The 19,357-nt window shown below is 41.2% G+C and overlaps 2 protein-coding genes across 3 annotated transcripts in view; one reads left to right on the forward strand and one right to left on the reverse strand.

Moving 5' to 3' along the window:
- Positions 1 to 19,357, reverse strand: part of LOC128696271 (uncharacterized) — a 121,964-nt gene that overhangs the window by 87,473 nt on the left and 15,134 nt on the right. For both annotated transcript variants that reach the window (XM_070092265.1, XM_070092266.1), the window contains exon 3: positions 15,415 to 15,617. In XM_070092265.1, the coding sequence (XP_069948366.1) occupies positions 15,415 to 15,617 (203 nt within the window). The remainder of the gene's footprint in view (positions 1 to 15,414; positions 15,618 to 19,357) is intronic.
- LOC128696275 (protein phosphatase 1 regulatory subunit 14C) overlaps positions 1 to 19,357 on the forward strand; it is a 315,191-nt gene that overhangs the window by 60,898 nt on the left and 234,936 nt on the right. The window lies entirely within an intron of this gene.

Consider the following 19,357-nt stretch of genomic DNA (forward strand, 5'->3'; position numbering starts at 1 on the left):
ATTATCATGATACAGTTGTTGTTGTATTCTTTTGTTGTTTCCTATTGTTTTGTTGATGTTGGGGGGTTATTCTAGATAATTTACATTATGTATGATAATTGTACTTATGTGTACCTGTGCCTAAATAAACTTACTAGATGAGAACCAGTTTCTGAGTGGGTGGTCACTTGACTGTGACCTGCGGGTATCAACAACCTGTTTTCCTACCACCCCAGCGAATTTCTTACCCTCAGTTTCGTTTACTGTAATTAGGTTTTGCTAGTGTCGTTCGTTGAGAAAATTTAACCAATTATAGAAAAGCACAAACAGACCGGTGGCCTGGTGGCTAAAGCTCCCGCTTCATACACGGAGGGCCCGGGTTCGATTCTCGGCGGGTGGAAACATTTCGACGCGTTTCCTTTATTTATTTAGAAATTTTACCTTACATACAGAGGTACAAAAAAAATACAGGTAAGAGCAGCATGCCAAAGCCACTTATATCCTTACACCTGTTGTCCTGTTCACCTAGCAGCAAATAGGTCCCTGGGTGTTAGTCGACTGGTGTGGGTCGCATCCTGGGGGACAAGATTTGAGGACCACAATGGAAATAAGTTAGACAGTCCTCGATGGCGCACTGACTTTCTTGGGTTATCCTGGGTGGCTAACCCTCCAGGGTTAAAAATCCGAACGAAATCTTATCTTATCATAAGATAAAAGATTTAATGGGTTGAAGAAAGCGGGACTCGGCGAGTGAGGGGACTATTTTAAACTGTTAGATAGTCACGTCTAAATTTTAGTGTAAATGACGCTTTACTGACGTTCATTTGATTTTCATATATTAGCCTAAGGAAACTCGCTCTCTTAGTTGATTTTAACTTATCAATGCAAAGTGAAAAACGGACGTATGCTGTGTATAATGAGGCTGTGTATACCTGAATAAACTTACGTAATCTGAAAGCCAACAAAATATCATTGTTTCCCCTAGAAAGCGTGTTGCATGTGGTCATAGAAAACGGAGGTATTATTTAATGTATGACTTATTTTTAATGGGAAATTTTTACTCGACTTTCGACTAATTTTGTTAAGTTAGGATCTCACGTGGAACGCTTTACACGTATTTTTCTTATGACAAAAATATACTTTAAATTAGGAAATAAGAGATGCAAATAATAAACTAACTACAATATTACTATTGTTAGTGGTATATACCTTAAAGCTATTATTGTTACTGGTATTCAATTCAATTCAATTCAAAGTTTATTCTCTATAAGTATTACAATGCTGAGTTTACAGAATTTGGTTATTGTGTGGTTTACATGTAGTAAAATAATAATTACAGAGTGTACCACTAGAACGCCTAGCATGGCTAGGCATTTCGGGCAGACTTATATTAAATCTTAGGTTTAAAATGTTATAAAATTATGAGATAAGTTGGTATTATGGCTAAGTGACTAAATACTAGTTGTGAGTTTAGCAATGTGAATGCTTTTGTTTTGGCACTATACATAGTTTCAGTATTGGAGTATCACAGGCCAACTTATGACTAGTTAAGATTCATTATTTTAAGATTGAGATTGATATTTCTGTTAATGGTCAAATGGGTGAGTGAGTGTAAGTGTGAACCACCAGGTGGTATTCGTATTATTAGTTGACAGGGTGTATCAGGGAGATAAGATGTTTTCTGATGGTAGTTTTGAAGGTGATGAATGTGTCTGCAGTTTTGGAATTTTCAGGTAGGGTGTTCCAGATTTTAGGGCCTTTGACATACATTGAATTTTTGTAAAGGTTTAGTCGGACACGGGGAATGTCATAGAGATGTTTGTGTCTGGTGTTATGCCTGTGGGTTCTGTCACAACTATCAAGAAAGCGTTTTAGGTCAAGGTTAATATTGGAATTTAAGGTCCTGTAGATGTAGATTGCACAGTAGTAAGTGTGGATGTACTGAATAGGGAGCAAGTTTAGATCTATGAAGAGTTGGGGGGGGGGGTTGCCAGGGATGGGATTTGGTGATTATTCTTACTGCGGCTTTTTGTTGGGTTATTATTGGCTTTAGGTGTGTTGCTGCAGTTGAACCCCAAGCACAGATAACATAGGTGAGGTATGGATATATAAGTGAATGGTATAGTGTGAGAAGGGCAGTTTGCGGCACGTAGTATCGTATCTTGGAGAGGATCCCAACCGTTTTGGATACATTTTTGGTTATGTGTTGGATATGGGTGCTGAAGTTCAGGTTGTTGTCGAGGTATAGGCCTAGGAATTTGCCCTCATTATGCCTGGTAATTAGAGTGTTGTCGATCTTAATGTTAATTTGCGCATCTCCTGCTCTGCTACCAAACATAATGTAGTAGGTTTTGTCAACGTTAAGCGTAAGTTTATTGGCTGTCATCCAAGTCGATATTTTGATCAGCTCCTCATTAACAATGGTGTTGAGGGTTGCAAGATTAGGGTGAGAGATGACATGAGTCGTGTCGTCAGCAAAGAGAATGGGGTTCAGGTGTCGAGATACGTTTGGAAGATCATTGATGTATATGAGGAAGAGCAGGGGACCAAGGATACTTCTCTGCGGAACTCCAGTATCAAGTGGCTGTGTTGTTGATGCTGTCTTTAATGATGACATACTGATACCTATTAGTAAGGTAAGATTTGAAATATGCAAGCGCATGGCCTCTTATACCATAATGGTCAAGTTTGTGGAGTAGGATGCTGTGGTCTACTGTGTCAAAAGCTTTTCTTAGGTCAATAAAAATTCCGAGTGGATATTCCTTATTTTCCAATGCTGTGTAAAGCAGATCTAGCATTTTTATAATTGCATCGTTAGTGCTTTTATTTTTCCTGAATCCAATTTGGCAGGGGTTGAGTATGTTTTGTGACGTTATAAATGAATATAGTCTCCTGTGCACGAGTTTCTCAAAGATTTTGGATAGCAATGGTAAGTTTGATATTGGCCTATAGTTGTTTAAATCTGTAGGGTCACCACCTTTATGTATTTGTGTAACCCTTGCCGTCTTGAGTAGTTTCGGGAAGGTGCTAGCTTCTAGTGACTTGTTAAAAAGCAATGAGATAGTATGCGAGAGGACATGGGCCACTCTCTTGTACAATAATGGTGGGACATGAGACAGATTCCCTGAGTTATTTTTAAGTGACTTTATAATCTCGGTGACTTCCGTGGGCTCAGTTGGAGCAAGATAGAAGGAATTTGGGAAATTCCCATCTAGGTAGTCCCCGGCATGGGCATTGGTACGTGGGATTTTATTGGCGAGATTAGAACCTATGGTTGAGAAGAAGTCGTTTATCTTGTTAGCTGTGTCGGTGGGTTGCAGTGGTGTTTCATTAGGTTTTGTTAGGACAATATTCTTGTTTTTTCAGTTTGTGGGTATATACTTCAAACCTACTGTTGCTACTGATATACACTTTATAGCTACTGTTACTACTGGTAAACAAGTTTCAAACATACTATACCAATAAAGGGGTAACCCCAAACAGTTGTCAACTAGTAAGTGTATCTCATGACTTTATTCAAAAAGAACTAAGCAGGTTAAACCCAACTAAGAGCACAGGCCCTGATAACATCCCGTGTAAGTTCCTAAAAGATGGTGCTTCTGAACTGTCAGTCCCTATTGCTCACATAATAAATCTATCAATCACCACTAATACCGTACCGGAGGGGTTCAAGGAGGCCAGAGTTACTCCTATCTTCAAGAAAAATAGTAGGTCTGATGTAAGTAACTATAGGCCTGTTAGTATACTTAGTATAATATCTAAAATTCTAGAGAGGGCGGTGTATTCTCAAGTAGTTAAGTACCTTAATGACAACAACATTCTCCATAGCTATCAATCGGGCTTTAGAAGATCCTACTCAACCGACACCTCCCTTATTAATCTGATGGATTACCTGAGAACTGAAATGTCAAAGGGGAACCTCATAGGTATGGTAACCTTAGACCTGCAAAAGGCCTTCGATACTGTCAACCACAATATATTATGTAATAAACTTCAAGCTATCGGTATAGGTTCTGTAGACTGGTTTAAGTCCTACCTTAGCAACAGGAGACAAATAGTCAAAATCAACAAAACAGAATCAGAACCCCTGCCGATAACATGTGGAGTTCCCCAAGGTAGTATTCTGGGTCCCTTATTATTCTTATGTTATGTCAATGATATGCCTATCAGTGTCAAGTGCAAACTCCTACTGTATGCAGATGACAGTGCCCTGTTAGTGTCAGGTAAAGACCCACAAGATATTGCTAATGTTTTAACACTGGAACTGGAGTCCTGCAGCAAATGGTTAGTAGACAAACTATCATTACACCTCGGGAAAACTGAAGCCATTCTCTTTGGCACGAAACATAAACTGAGAAGGGTAAATAATTTTAATGTTCAATGTAATGGGGAGCCCATCACTTTGGTTTCATCAGTAAAATATTTGGGAATCCCCTTTGACCCATGCATGTCAGGAGAATTGATAGGGAACAGTGTAGTAAAGAAAGCGAATGCCAGACTGAAGTTCCTGTATAGACAAGCACAGTGTCTACCTACTGAGGCTCGCAGGACCCTATGTCTAGCCCTTTTACAATGCCATATGGATTACGCTTGCTCTTCTTGGTACTCTGCCTTGACAAAAAAACTGAAAGATAGACTGCAAATCACCCAGAACAAAATCGTAAGATTCATCCTGGGGCTGGGACAAAGAGAACATGTAGGCCAGGATGAATTACAGCAGTTGGATATGCTGAATGTTGAAGACAGAGTAAAACAACTGAAGCTAAATCATGTTTATAAAATTGCTCACAAACAATGTCCAGAATATCTTGCTGTCAATTTTGTCAAGGTTGGGAACCAAAGCAATCATAGTACTAGGGGGAGAGAGCACAACTTTGTAGTACCCACAGTCAGTGGCCAGGCTTCAAACACCTTTTATTGTACAGCAATAAAGAAATGGAACAGACTGCCCGCACATGTCAAAGCCAGTCATAGCATGAACCAGTTCAAGAAGAGTGCCAAAAGGTGTCTGATGAATGTAGCTACAGAAAGGGAGGGGAATGATTTTCTATTTTTTAGCTAACATACGTGTAAATTTTACCTTATTCCTAGTAATGACCCTCGTATTGTAGATAGTCTTAATGACCCTCGTGTAGTAGATAGTCTTTTTAGTATGATAATAAGATGTTATCTTCATTGTAGAATAATAAGAAAATATTATAACCTTTATATTATAATAATAAGGTAAAAGGACCCCAATGGAAATAAGTCACTCTGTCTGACTTTTTTGGGTTATCCTAGGTTCTCTACACACATGCTGCTATGTATGATAATTCTATGTAACTGTATTTCTGTATACCTGAATAAACTTACTTACATCTAGACAAGAGACGTCTGGGATCAGGGCTCGTAGAGTACAAGCTGTGGTGGCCCTTAAACTCACCTGGGATCAGGGCTCGTGCACATATACCAGTATACCTAGCCCTATCTGGGGTATACTACCACCCCCCAGGATGCCACCCATAACAGTCAACTAACACCCAAGTACCTACTTATTGCTAGGTGAACAGGGACAGCAAGTGTCTTAAGGAAACGCGTCCAATGTTTCCATCTGTACTGGAGATCGATCGAAGGGCACTCAGTATGTGATCTGAGTGCGCTACCAACCAAGCTAGGGGACACCTTACTGTGTGAGATGAACGCAGTAGCACAGAATTGCCTTTTTTTAATCTCAGATTGTTGTGAATTGTTCCAGCCACGATATTGTACCTTTTATACTGCATGTACAAGGTGAACTGCTCAGTCATCTGTCAGATTGATCATGGCTCAAAAGTGGCTGTTACATCTGTTCACCTAGGTGTGCTGTTATATGTTCACCTAGGTGTGCTGTTATTTGTTCACCTAGGTGTGCTGTTATATGTTCACCTAGGTGTGCTGTTATGCTGTTATTTGTTCACATAGGTGTGCTGTTATATGGTCACCTAGGTGTGCTGTTATATGTTCACCTAGGTGTGCTGTTATATGTTCACCTAGGTGTGCTGTTATTTGTTCACCTAGGTGTGCTGTTATATGTTCACCTAGGTGTGCTGTTATATTGTTCACCTAGGTGTGCTGTTAGGTGTGCTGTTTGTTCACCTAGGTGTGCTGTTATATGTTCACCTAGGTGTGCTGTTATATGTTCACCTAGGTGTGCTGTTTGTTCACCTAGGTGTGCTGTTATATGTTCACCTAGGTGTGCTGTTATATGTTCACCTAGGTGTGCTGTTATATGTTCACCTAGGTGTGTTATATGTTCACCTAGGTGTGCTGTTATATGTTCACCTAGGTGTGCTGTTATTTGTTCACCTAGGTGTGCTGTTATTTGTTCACCTAGGTGTGCTGTTATTTGTTCACCTAGGTGTGCTGTTATATGTTCACCTAGGTGTGCTGTTATATGTTCACCTAGGTGTGCTGTTATATGTTCACCTAGGTGTGCTGTTATCACCTAGGTGTGCTGTTATATGTTCACCTAGGTGTGCTGTTATTTGTTCACCTAGGTGTGCTGTTATATGTTCACCTAGGTGTGCTGTTATAGGTGTGCTGTTACATTCACCTAGGTGTGCTGTTATTTGTTCTGTTATATGTTCGCCTAGGTGTGCTGTTATATGTTCACCTAGGTGTGCTGTTATTTGTTCACCTAGGTGTACTGTTATATGTTCACCTAGGTGTGCTGTTATATGTTCACCTAGGTGTGCTGTTATATGTTCACCTAGGTGTGCTGTTATATGTTCACCTAGGTGTGCTGTTACATGTTCACCTAGGTGTGCTGTTATTTGTTCACCTAGGTGTGCTGTTATATGTTCACCTAGGTGTGCTGTTATATGTTCACCTAGGTGTGCTGTTATTTGTTCACCTAGGTGTGCTGTTATATGTTCACCTAGGTGTGCTGTTATTAGTTCACCTAGGTGTGCTGTTACATGCTCACCTAGGTGTGCTGTTATTTGTTCAGCTAGGTGTGCTGTTATATGTTCACCTAGGTGTGCTGTTATATGTTCACCTAGGTGTGCTGTTATTTGTTCACCTAGGTGTGCTGTTATATGTTCACCTAGGTGTGCTGTTATATGTTCACCTAGGTGTGCTGTTATTTGTTCACCTAGGTGTGCTGTTATATGTTCACCTAGGTGTGCTGTTATTTGTTCACCTAGGTGTGCTGTTACATGCTCACCTAGGTGTGCTGTTATTTGTTCACCTAGGTGTGCTGTTATATGTTCACCTAGGTGTGCTGTTATATGTTCACCTAGGTGTGCTGTTATTTGTTCACCTAGGTGTGCTGTTATATGTTCACCTAGGTGTGCTGTTATATGTTCACCTAGGTGTGCTGTTATTTGTTCACCTAGGTGTGCTGTTACATGTTCACCTAGGTGTGCTGTTATTTGTTCACCTAGGTGTGCTGTTATATGTTCACCTAGGTGTGCTGTTATATGTTCACCTAGGTGTGCTGTTATTTGTTCACCTAGGTGTGCTGTTATATGTTCACCTAGGTATGCTGTTATTTGTTCACCTAGGTGTGCTGTTACATGCTCACCTAGGTGTGCTGTTATTTGTTCAGCTAGGTGTGCTGTTACATGTTCACCTAGGTGTGCTGTTATATGTTCACCTAGGTGTGCTGTTATATGTTCACCTAGGTGTGCTGTTACATGTTCACCTAGGTGTGCTGTTATATGTTCACCTAGGTGTGCTGTTATATGTTCACCTAGGTGTGCTGTTACATGTTCACCTAGGTGTGCTGTTATATGTTTACCTAGGTGTGCTGTTATATGTTCACCTAGGTGTGCTGTTATTTGTTCACCTAGGTGTGCTGTTATTTGTTCACCTAGGTGTGCTGTTATATGTTCACCTAGGTGTGCTGTTATATGTTCACCTAGGTGTGCTGTTATTTGTTCACCTAGGTGTGCTGTTATTTGTTCACCTAGGTGTGCTGTTATTTGTTCACCTAGGTGTGCTGTTATATGTTCACCTAGGTGTGCTGTTATATGTTCACCTAGGTGTGCTGTTACATCTGTTCACCTAGGTGTGCTGTTACATGTTCACCTAGGTGTGCTGTTACATGTTCACCTAGGTGTGCTGTTATATGTTCACCTAGGTGTGCTGTTATATGTTCACCTAGGTGTGCTGTTATTTGTTCACCTAGGTGTGCTGTTACATGTTCACCTAGGTGTGCTGTTACATCTGTTCACCTAGGTGTGCTGTTACATGTTCACCTAGGTGTGCTGTTACATGTTCACCTAGGTGTGCTGTTACATGTTCACCTAGGTGTGCTGTTACATGTTCACCTAGGTGTGCTGTTACATATTCACCTAGGTGTGCTGTTACATCTGTTCACCTAGGTGTGCTGTTACATGTTCACCTAGGTGTGCTGTTATGTGTTCACCTAGGTGTGCTGTTACATGTTCACCTAGGTGTAGTGTCTGATATGTGGAAGATGGCTAATGTAATTCCTATTTTTAAAACAGGGGACAAGTCGTTACCGTCAAATTACCGCCCAATAAGCCTGACCTCAATTGTAGGCAAGTTGCTAGAGTCAATTATAGCTGAGATTATAAGAAGCCATCTCGATAAGCATAGCTTGATTAATGATACTCAGCATGGATTCACAAGAGGCCGGTCTTGTCTAACTAATTTATTAACTTTCTTCAGTAAAGCTTTTGAGGCTGTTGACCACGATAAAGAATTTGATATTGTTTACTTAGATTTTAGTAAGGCATTTGATAGAGTTCCGCACCAAAGACTGTTGAAGAAAGTAGCAGCTCATGGCATTGGGGGAAGGGTGCTCTCGTGGATCGAGTCATGGCTCACAGACAGGAAGCAGAGAGTGTCCATAAATGGGGTTAAATCCGAGTGGGGATCAGTAACAAGTGGCGTTCCACAGGGATCAGTCTTGGGCCCGTTGTTGTTTATAATATATATCAATGATCTTGATGAAGGAATTGCTAGTGATATATTCGCCGATGATAGGTGATTGATTCAAACGTAGATGTTAAATTCGACAAACTCTACTCTTGGTCGATGACACAATGTAGATAAATGAAGGTTCTGAATCGGGAGGTAGGATAATTGATTCTTGGGGGTTAAACGTAGATGCCTAAGCGTTAGGGAACATTCATCTGGGGTCTTTATTGGATTTCCAGTGGCTTTATCAATACAAATTCCAGGACATAACTTGAAGACAGTAGAACTACAGAAGATGGTCAGTCCCTCAAAAAGTGGCAGCACCATAGCAGTTCATCCTGGCGCTTTTATGTACGTCAGGTAAACTGGTGGGCGGGATTCCCCAGGTTCTCCCAAAGAGATGGGCTCGTAGTTGTGGGTTATGTGCCCATCCAACCCTACGAAAGCACAAGATGAGAGTAAGACACATGTACATCTGGGTGTCTTTATTGTAGACGTTTCGCCATCCAGTGGCTTTATCAATACAAATTCCAGGACATAACTTGAAGACAGTAGAACTATGTACAGAAGATGAGGTAATCAGTCCCTCAACCTAGGAGTAGGTGCGAACAGGCACCATAGTCGTGGAGATTCTGAAGCAGAAGAAAGAATCCTGGCGCTTTTATAGTAACGTCAGGTGAAGCAGAGCGAGGGCAAATTCACTGGTGGGCGGGATTCCCCAGTGGAAGTAGGTCCTTCCCAAAGAGATGGGTTAGTTGTAGTAGTAGTCGTAGTTGTGAAGGTTATGTACATGTCCTCAGAATTAAGATTCCATGATGTTGCAGTGTCTGACAAGTTGTGTACGAAAGGTATATAATACCGACAAGATGAGAGTAAGACACATGTGCAACATCTGGGTGTCTTTATTGTAGACGTTTCGCCATCCAGTGGCTTTATCAATACAAATTCCAGGACATAACTTGAAGACAGTAGAACTATGTACAGAAGATGAGGTAATCAGTCCCTCAACCTAGGAGTAGGTGCGAACAAGTTGTGTACGAATGGTATATAATACCGACAAGATGAGAGTAAGACACACGTGCAACATCTGGGTATCTTTATTGTAGACGTTTCGCCATCCAGTGGCTTTATCAATACAAATTCCAGGACATAACTTGAAGACAGTAGAACTATGTACAGAAGATGAGGTAATCAGTCCCTCAACCTAGGAGTAGGTGCGAACAGCACCATAGTCGTGGAGATTCTGAAGCAGAAGAAAGAATCCTGGCGCTTATATAGTAACGTCAGGTGAAGCAGACGAGGGCAAATTCACTGGTGGGCGGGATTCCCCAGTGGAAGTAGGTCCTTCCCAAAGAGATGGGTTAGTTGTAGTAGTAGTCGTAGTTGTGAAGGTATGTACATGTCCTCAGAATTAAGATTCCATGATGTTGCAGTGTCTGACAAGTTGTGTACGAAAGGTATATAATACCGACAAGATGAGAGTAAGACACACGTGCAACATCTGGGTATCTTTATTGTAGACGTTTCGCCATCCAGTGGCTTTATCAATACAAATTCCAGGACATAACTTGAAGACAGTAGAACTATGTACAGAAGATGAGGTAATCAGTCCCTCAACCTAGGAGTAGGTGCGAACAGCACCATAGTCGTGGAGATTCTGAAGCAGAAGAAAGAATCCTGGCGCTTATATAGTAACGTCAGGTGAAGCAGACGAGGGCAAATTCACTGGTGGGCGGGATTCCCCAGTGGAAGTAGGTCCTTCCCAAAGAGATGGGTTAGTTGTAGTAGTAGTCGTAGTTGTGAAGGTATGTACATGTCCTCAGAATTAAGATTCCATGATGTTGCAGTGTCTGACAAGTTGTGTACGAAAGGTATATAATACCGACAAGATGAGAGTAAGACACACGTGCAACATCTGGGTATCTTTATTGTAGACGTTTCGCCATCCAGTGGCTTTATCAATACAAATTCCAGGACATAACTTGAAGACAGTAGAACTATGTACAGAAGATGAGGTAATCAGTCCCTCAACCTAGGAGTAGGTGCGAACAGCACCATAGTCGTGGAGATTCTGAAGCAGAAGAAAGAATCCTGGCGCTTATATAGTAACGTCAGGTGAAGCAGACGAGGGCAAATTCACTGGTGGGCGGGATTCCCCAGTGGAAGTAGGTCCTTCCAAAGAGATGGGTTAGTTGTAGTAGTAGTCGTAGTTGTGAAGGTATGTACATGTCCTCAGAATTAAGATTCCATGATGTTGCAGTGTCTGACAAGTTGTGTACGAAAGGTATATAATACCGACAAGATGAGAGTAAGACACACGTGCAACATCTGGGTATCTTTATTGTAGACGTTTCGCCATCCAGTGGCTTTATCAATACAAATTCCAGGACATAACTTGAAGACAGTAGAACTATGTACAGAAGATGAGGTAATCATTCCCTCAACCTAGGAGTAGGTGCGAACAGCACCATAGTCGTGGAGATTCTCTACTGGTCTTCAGGTTTTCTGGAATTTAGAAAAGCTTTTGGATGGCATTTTCTAAAGCCGGAATGTTGCAGTGTCTTACTCCTCTTTGTCGATTTCGCTTTCACAACTTGTCGGCCATCTGGGATGTGAACTAGGATGTACGCTCCTTCACACTCCGACTCTACCTAACCTCTCTTGGAAAGGGCTACTCCGAAATCCCCCATAATTGCCTCGTCTCCCTGACGTTACTTAAAAAAGCCGGGATTCTTTCTGCTTCCAAGTCTCCGCTATTTGTTCGCCTCTGAGTTGACGCTATTTTTCTGTCATGGTCTCTGCTTCAGTTTTGTCTGGAATTGTTTGAAAAGCCCTTTGGGTGGCGAAAACATCTCAACAAAGACACGATTGCATGTGTCTTCTCTCATCTTGTCGTATATCCTTTCGTACCAACTTGTCAACCCCACATCATGGAAATTCTGAGGACATGCTTAACCTTCCCCTGACTCAACAACCGCTCTCTTTCGTAATAAGGCAAATAGATTACTGGGATTTATATCAAGAAGTGTAAGCAACAGAAGTCCAGAGGTCATACTGCAGCTTTATACATCATTAGTAAGGCCTCACCTAGATTATGCAGCTCAATTCTGGTCTCCATATTACAGAATGGACATAAATTCGTTAGAAAACATTCAGCGTAGGATGACTAAATTAATACATAGCATTAGAAATCTTCCTTATGAAGAAAGATTGAAGACTCTTAAGTTACATTCACTTGTTAGACGAAGAATGAGGGGAGACCTGATCGAAGTGTATAAGTGGAAGATAGGTATTAATAAAGGGGATATTAACAAGGTCTTGAGGATATCTCTCCAAGAGAGAACCCGCAGTAATGGATTTAAATTAGATAAGTTTAGATTTAGAAAGGACATAGGAAAGTATTGGTTTGGAAATAGGGTAGTTGATGAGTGGAACAGTCTACCTAGTTGGGTTATTGAGGCTAGGACTTTGGGTAGTTTCAAATTTAGGTTGGATAAGTACATGAGTGGGAGGGGTTGGATTTGAGTGGGACTTGCACATCGGAGCTTGTTTCTTGGGTGGCATTGAAAATTGGGTTGGGCAAATGTTTTGTTAGTGGGATGAATTGTAAAGGACCTGCCTAGTATGGGCCAACAGGCCTTCTGCAGTGTTCCTCCTTTCTTATGTTCTTATGTTCTTATGTTCTTATGTTCACCTAGGTGTGCTGTTACATGTTCACCTAGGTGTGCTGTTACATGTTCACTTAGGTGTGCTGTTACATCTGTTCACCTAGGTGTGCTGTTACATGTTCACCTAGGTGTGCTGTTATGTGTTCACCTAGGTGTGCTGTTACATGTTCACCTAGGTGTGCTGTTATGTATTCACCTAGGTGTGCTGTTACATCTGTTCACCTAGGTGTTAATCAGCTGTTGTGGGTCGTGGCATGCTGGAGGATTAGGGGGGAGAAGGTGGACTTCAAATGAGCTTAGATAAGATAACTCTTAACCTAAGCTGGCCTCAGTGGCCAGGCTGGTAAAGCTCTCGCTTCACACGCGAATGGCCCGGGTTCGATTCCCGGCGGGGTGAAAGCATTTCCACGCGTTTCCTTAGACTTGTCCTGTTCACCTAGCAGCAAATAGGTACCTGTGTGTTAGTCGACTGGTGTGGGTCGCATCCTGGGGAACAAGATTGAGGACCACAATGGTAATAAGACAGACAATCCTCGATGACTCGATGCCTTTCTTGGGTTACCCTGGGTGGCTAACCCTCCCGAGTTAAAAATCCGAACAAAATCTTATAACAACTCTTAACCTAAGCTTAGAACATAAGAACATAAGAACATAAGAAAGGAGGAACACTGCAGCAGGCCTGTTGGCCCATACTAGGCAGGTCCTTTACAATTCATCCCACTAACAAACATTTGACCAACCCAATTTTCAATGCTACCCAAGAAATAAGCTCTGATGTGCAAGTCCCACTCAAATCCAACCCCTCCCACTCATGTACTTATCCAACCTAAATTTGAAACTACCCAAGGTCCTAGCCTCAATAACCCAACTAGGTAGACTGTTCCACTCATCAACTACCCTATTTCCAAACCAATACTTTCCTATGTCCTTTCTAAATCTAAACTTATCTAATTTAAATCCATTACTGCGGGTTCTCTCTTGGAGAGATATCCTCAAGACCTTGTTAATATCCCCTTTATTAATACCTATCTTCCACTTATACACTTCGATCAGGTCTCCCCTCATTCTTCGTCTAACAAGTGAATGTAACTTAAGAGTCTTCAATCTTTCTTCATAAGGAAGATTTCTAATGCTATGTATTAATTTAGTCATCCTACGCTGAATGTTTTCTAACGAATTTATGTCCATTCTGTAATATGGAGACCAGAATTGAGCTGCATAATCTAGGTGAGGCCTTACTAATGATGTATAAAGCTGCAGTATGACCTCTGGACTTCTGTTGCTTACACTTCTTGATATAAATCCCAGTAATCTATTTGCCTTATTACGTACGCTTAGGCATTGCTGTCTTGATTTAAGGTTGCTGCTTACCATAATCCCCAAGTCCTTTTCGCAATCTGTATGGTTAAGTTCTACATTATTTAACTTATAAGTGCTAGGGTTATGGACACTCCCGAGCTTCAGAACCTTGCATTTATCTACATTGAACTGCATCTGCCACTTTTCTGACCAAGAGTAGAGTTTGTCTAAATCCTCCTGAAGTTCCCTAACATCTACGTTTGAATCAATTATCCTACCTATCTTCGTGTCATCGGCGAATTTGCTCATATCACTAGTAATTCCTTCATCAAGATCATTGATATATATTATAAACAACAACGGGCCCAAGACTGATCCCTGTGGAACGCCACTTGTTACTGATCCCCACTCGGATTTAACCCCATTTATGGACACTCTTTGCTTCCTGTCTGTGAGCCATGATTCGATCCACGAGAGCACCCTTCCCCCAATGCCATGAGCTGCTACTTTCTTCAACAGTCTTTGGTGAGGAACTCTATCAAATGCCTTACTAAAATCTAAGTAAATAATATCAAATTCTTTATCGTGGTCAACAGCCTCAAAAGCTTTACTGAAGAAAGTTAATAAATTAGTTAGACAGGACCGGCCTCTTGTGAATCCATGCTGAGTATCTTTAATCAAGCTATGCTTATCGAGATGGCTTCTTATAATCTCAGCTATAATTGACTCTAGTAATTTGCCTACAATTGAGGTCAGGCTTATTGGGCGGTAATTTGACGGTAACGACTTGTCCCCTGTTTTAAAAATAGGAATTACATTAGCCATCTTCCACATATCAGACACATCGATAAGATGACACATCGACTCAAGGTTGAGGGACTGATTACCTCATTCTCCTACTGTTCTTCAAGTTTCTCCTACGTATGGACTGATGAAGCCACTGTGTGGCGAAACGTTTCCTCAATAAAGATACCCAAGAGTTGCACATGTGTCTAATTTATCAACATGTCGGTTCTGTGAACCATTCATCTACAAATAAGATGACTTAACCTAGGCTTAGAACATAAGGAACACTGCAGCAGGCCTGTTGGTCCATACTAGTTAGGTCCTCGACAATCCATCCTACTAACAGAATATTTGCCCAACCCAGTTTTCAACGCTACCCAAGCAAGTTTTCAACGCTACCCAAGCAAGTTTTCAACGCTACCCAAGCAATAAGCTTTCATAATTCTATTTACTTGTGCGCAAGTCCCACTCAAATCCAACCCCTGTCACTCTTGTATTTATCCAACCTAAATTTGAAACTACCCAAGGTTTTGGCTTCAATAACCCTACAAGGAAGACTATTCCACTCATCAGCTATCCTATTTCCAAACCCATACTTTCCTATATCCTTTCCTATATCCTACCTAGGCTTAGGTAGGATAACATCTACTAACGTGTAACTTTAAAGTTGTGAAACAAATGAAGTACTCAGAGAGGGAACATAGCGATGTTTCGCTCAAGAAGAGTTTTATCAAGTTAGTCTTGGTATTCTCGGTGTATATTGTGAGGTACTCACGCGGGAGTGTAGGTTTGGTAGTGGTGGTAGTTGTGGTGGTGGTAGGGATGGTAGTGGCGGTGGCGGCTACAACAGCAGCCGCAGCTGCGGTGGTGGTGGTGGTAGTTTGTTGGGTGACCCTGGGCGGCGGGGTGGGTGCTGTGGGCGGAGGGGCGTGTCGCGTGCGCGGAGCACCGTAAGAGTCGTCCAGCTCGCCAGACGACCTGTGGACACGACAGTATTACACTCCAGGAAAACAACAACAGGTCGTTCATTTGGTCGTCAGAGACAAGAGTGACGTGTTATCACGACTTGGGGAGAGGGGGGATTCCAGCACTATCCAAGAAGTTTATTTCCATTGGGATCTATTATGGTGTGTGAAAAATGTTTTGGTGATACCGACAAGATGTGGAAAAAATATATTTATGTCCAGTCCTTGTGTGTGTGTACTCACCTATTTGTGGTTGCAGGGGTCGAGTCCTAGCTCCTGGCCCCGCCTCTTCACCGGTTGCTACTAGGCGTGTGTGTGTGTGTGTGTGTGTGTGTGTGTGTGTGTGTGTGTGTCTTCATTTAGACACATATTCTAAAGAGAGTTCCTGCTCTATTAGATCTAAAATAGTTAACGTTGAATGTATGGGTAATCGCTTATAGATTCCTCGTACTGCCAGTGTTTGGCTCTCTCAAGATGTTCTAGATATACAATAACATGGACTACGGTTCGATTCCCTGTTCATTCTTCTGTATATTCGTGCACATTGTGATAATATTCAAAGATTGCATAAAAAAGGTATAAATCTGAAGTCGGCCTGAGTAGCACACACGTCTTTCAAGATATAGCTATGACGACACCAGTTAAAGACCTACCATTAGTGAGGTGGGGTGTGTGACCTTGATGCTGGTGAATTAACAGGGTTATCAAGACAGATATAGCTGTGACGACAGCGTGACTCGTGAAACCATAACAATACAATTACAAACTAATCACAGAACAGGTAGAGCTGGAACCCATGGCAGGTGAGTCTAGTGAATAACATACTGCCCTACAAGGTTCATGACACGCCTGCCGTTGCTTCGATCCCAGCCCGTTCTGTTATTTGATGCTGGCAAATTAACAGGGTCTTCAATACAGATATAGCTTGAACGACAGCAGTTAGAGCCAAGAATACAGTGCACAATAGTTTGTAATACAACTAATAAGGGTTTTAACCTCATATCAAGACGTGAGAGGTGCTGGACCTTTGTGTTAAAGTTCGATTTGGTTGCTGGATATTATATCTGGTCATTCAAGGACACTTTACCAGTAATAACAGGATTAAAATAAACTACACTTACGGATAAACACAACTCGAGTTTGAACGTAAACTGTCATACAAATTGATTGCCGCACATTCTCCTGGAATAATGTGCGCCACATTGCAAAGGCGCCTAGGATAAATTTACATAATGTTTTTTAGGAGTCTAGACAAGAAATTGGAGAAAAAATCCATAAAAAAATCCATACAAATAAAATCCATGGAATTTTGCCGTTCTGGGCTGCCTACCGTGATCAATCGCCGTTCTTATTGAAAAGTGGTCGTTTTAACAGGTGGCCGTCAAAGTGGACCCCTCTTCCTAACCTATTAACCTTATTTAACCAAACCTAATTTAATCTAAAATAACTTAAACTAACCTAACTTAAGCAAGAGTAAGAAACACGTGAAACACACAAGTATCTTTATTGTAAAGTGGCCTGGTGGCTAAAGCTCTCGCTTCACATACGGAGGTCCCGGGTTCGATTCCCGGCGGGGTAGAAACATTCGACGCGTTTCCTTACACCTGTTGTCATGTTCACCTAGCAGCAAGTAGGTACTTGGGTGTTAGTAGACTGGTGTGGGTCGCATCCTGGGGGACAAGATTGAGGACCACAATGGAAATAAGACAGTCCCTCGATGACGCACTGACTTTCTTGGGTTATCCTGGGTGGCTAACCCTCCGGGGTTAAAAATCCGAATGAAATCTTATCTAAGTGTTCCCGAAAATTTTGAATGTTTAAGTTGGCCCCTACTTGTGGTCGCTTTCTTTAATTAAACCCAGAAAGAAAAAGAGATTTGTTGAGGAGAAACTCTTGTAAAGTTTCATGGCTTGCTGTGTACGTGGCGTTATTTATATTCACGTTCACTACACCCACATTTTTAATGTGCAGGTTTAGAGTTGTACATTGTTTGTATAAAGCTTATGAGTATTATAGACATGATGGTGATATATTGGGAAGGTGTAATCTAACTTAGCCCAAGATATTTATATATTCCTGTCTACTGTAGTGTGCTAGGTAAGACACACATGCAACAGTTAGGCATCTCTACTTCGAAACGCCTCGCAATAATCTGAAACAATATTGTTTCAGACTATGGAACAATACTCTTCTCCAGACTGAGGGACTGACCACCTCAATACTTTAAGGGTGATGGACTGATTACATCGTCTTCAAGTATCTTCTGCTTCTATCAACTTTTCTGTACTCGGCTGAGGAGGCCTACTGTGTGGGCGAGGCGTTTCGAAGTAGAGATGCCTAACTGTTGCATATGTGTCTTACCTAGCAACCTGTCGATATTTTATACCATTTGAAGTTTCACTACTGTAGGTGTGTGATTTTTGTACATATCAGTCCCTATGTACGAGTAGCTACAACCTTGCTGGAAGGAACCCTGTGAGCTTCCCATAGCTGTTGAACCCAGAATATTTATTAATGCTCTGTACAACTCAGACCATTTATTAAATGGTCTGAGCTGTACAAGACAATAAATGTTATGAACTGTACAGGACAAATGGTCTCAGCTGTATAAGACATTTAATAAATGTGACCTGTACGTAAATGTCTCCCCCCACATGTCAATATCAGTGGAGTGTTGAACGATCTCCTTATCATCATTCTGGAGTCCACCAGCTCAGGTTGCCCAATTTCATTACCATACTAGTGATGGAATATTACATGGAAGCAGCCGTGTGTGATGTTTATCTTAGGTAAATACAATTCTTTCTCTAACCTTATAAATAACTGTGCAAAATGTCGTCTAGATCAGGGTTGCCACATAATGTTGCGCACCGATGCTATGCAATGTAGTTAAGTCATATTAGTGGCATGTACAAATTTTGGTGTGGGGGAAATTTAACTAAAGGAAAAAAATTAGTTCATAGAGTGACAGAGTTTATTAAACATAACAGCAGCTGTTAGTAATTTACTAGGCAGTGAATCGTTGACTTGTAGTGGGAAGAAAACCCACCTCCTGTGACAGTCACTTTACTGGGTTACCCTGGCTTACAAACCCTCCACATTAATAACCCAAGCAAATCCACCTCTTCTAGGTCAGCTGGAAGTTAAAGCGTTTAGATAAGATTTTTAACCCCCGAGGGTTAGCTACCCAGGATAACCCAAGAAATGTGATGCGTCATGAAGAACTGTCTGTTAGTAAGTTAAATGTATCTATTAGTGGGCAAGTCGTAACATACAGGTATAGAATGTATCCCAGATGGCTAGATTAACCCAAATTAACATGAAAGTAACCTTAACTTACTTCGGTAAATTAAACTTTTTGTGTATTTAAGTAAAGTAGGCGCTAGTTAACACCCAGGATATACACTGAGAGGCGTTTCATTGTATGATATATACACTGAGAGGTGTTTTAGTGTATGGATATATACACTGAGAGGTGTTTTAGTGTATGGATATATACACTGAGAAGTGTTTCAGTGTATGATATATACACTGAGAAGTGTTTCAGTGTATGATATATACACTGAGAAGTGTTTCAGTGTATGATATATACACTGAGAAGTGTTTCAGTGTATGATATATACACTGAGAAGTGTTTCAGTGTATGATATATACACTGAGAAGTGTTTCAGTGTATGGATATATACACTGAGAAGTGTTTCAGTGTATGATATATACACTGAGAGGTGTTTCAGTGTATGGATATATACACTG

The sequence above is a fragment of the Cherax quadricarinatus genome, chromosome 39 (genome assembly GCF_038502225.1).
Source record: "Cherax quadricarinatus isolate ZL_2023a chromosome 39, ASM3850222v1, whole genome shotgun sequence".
NCBI classification, from domain to species: domain Eukaryota; kingdom Metazoa; phylum Arthropoda; class Malacostraca; order Decapoda; family Parastacidae; genus Cherax; species Cherax quadricarinatus.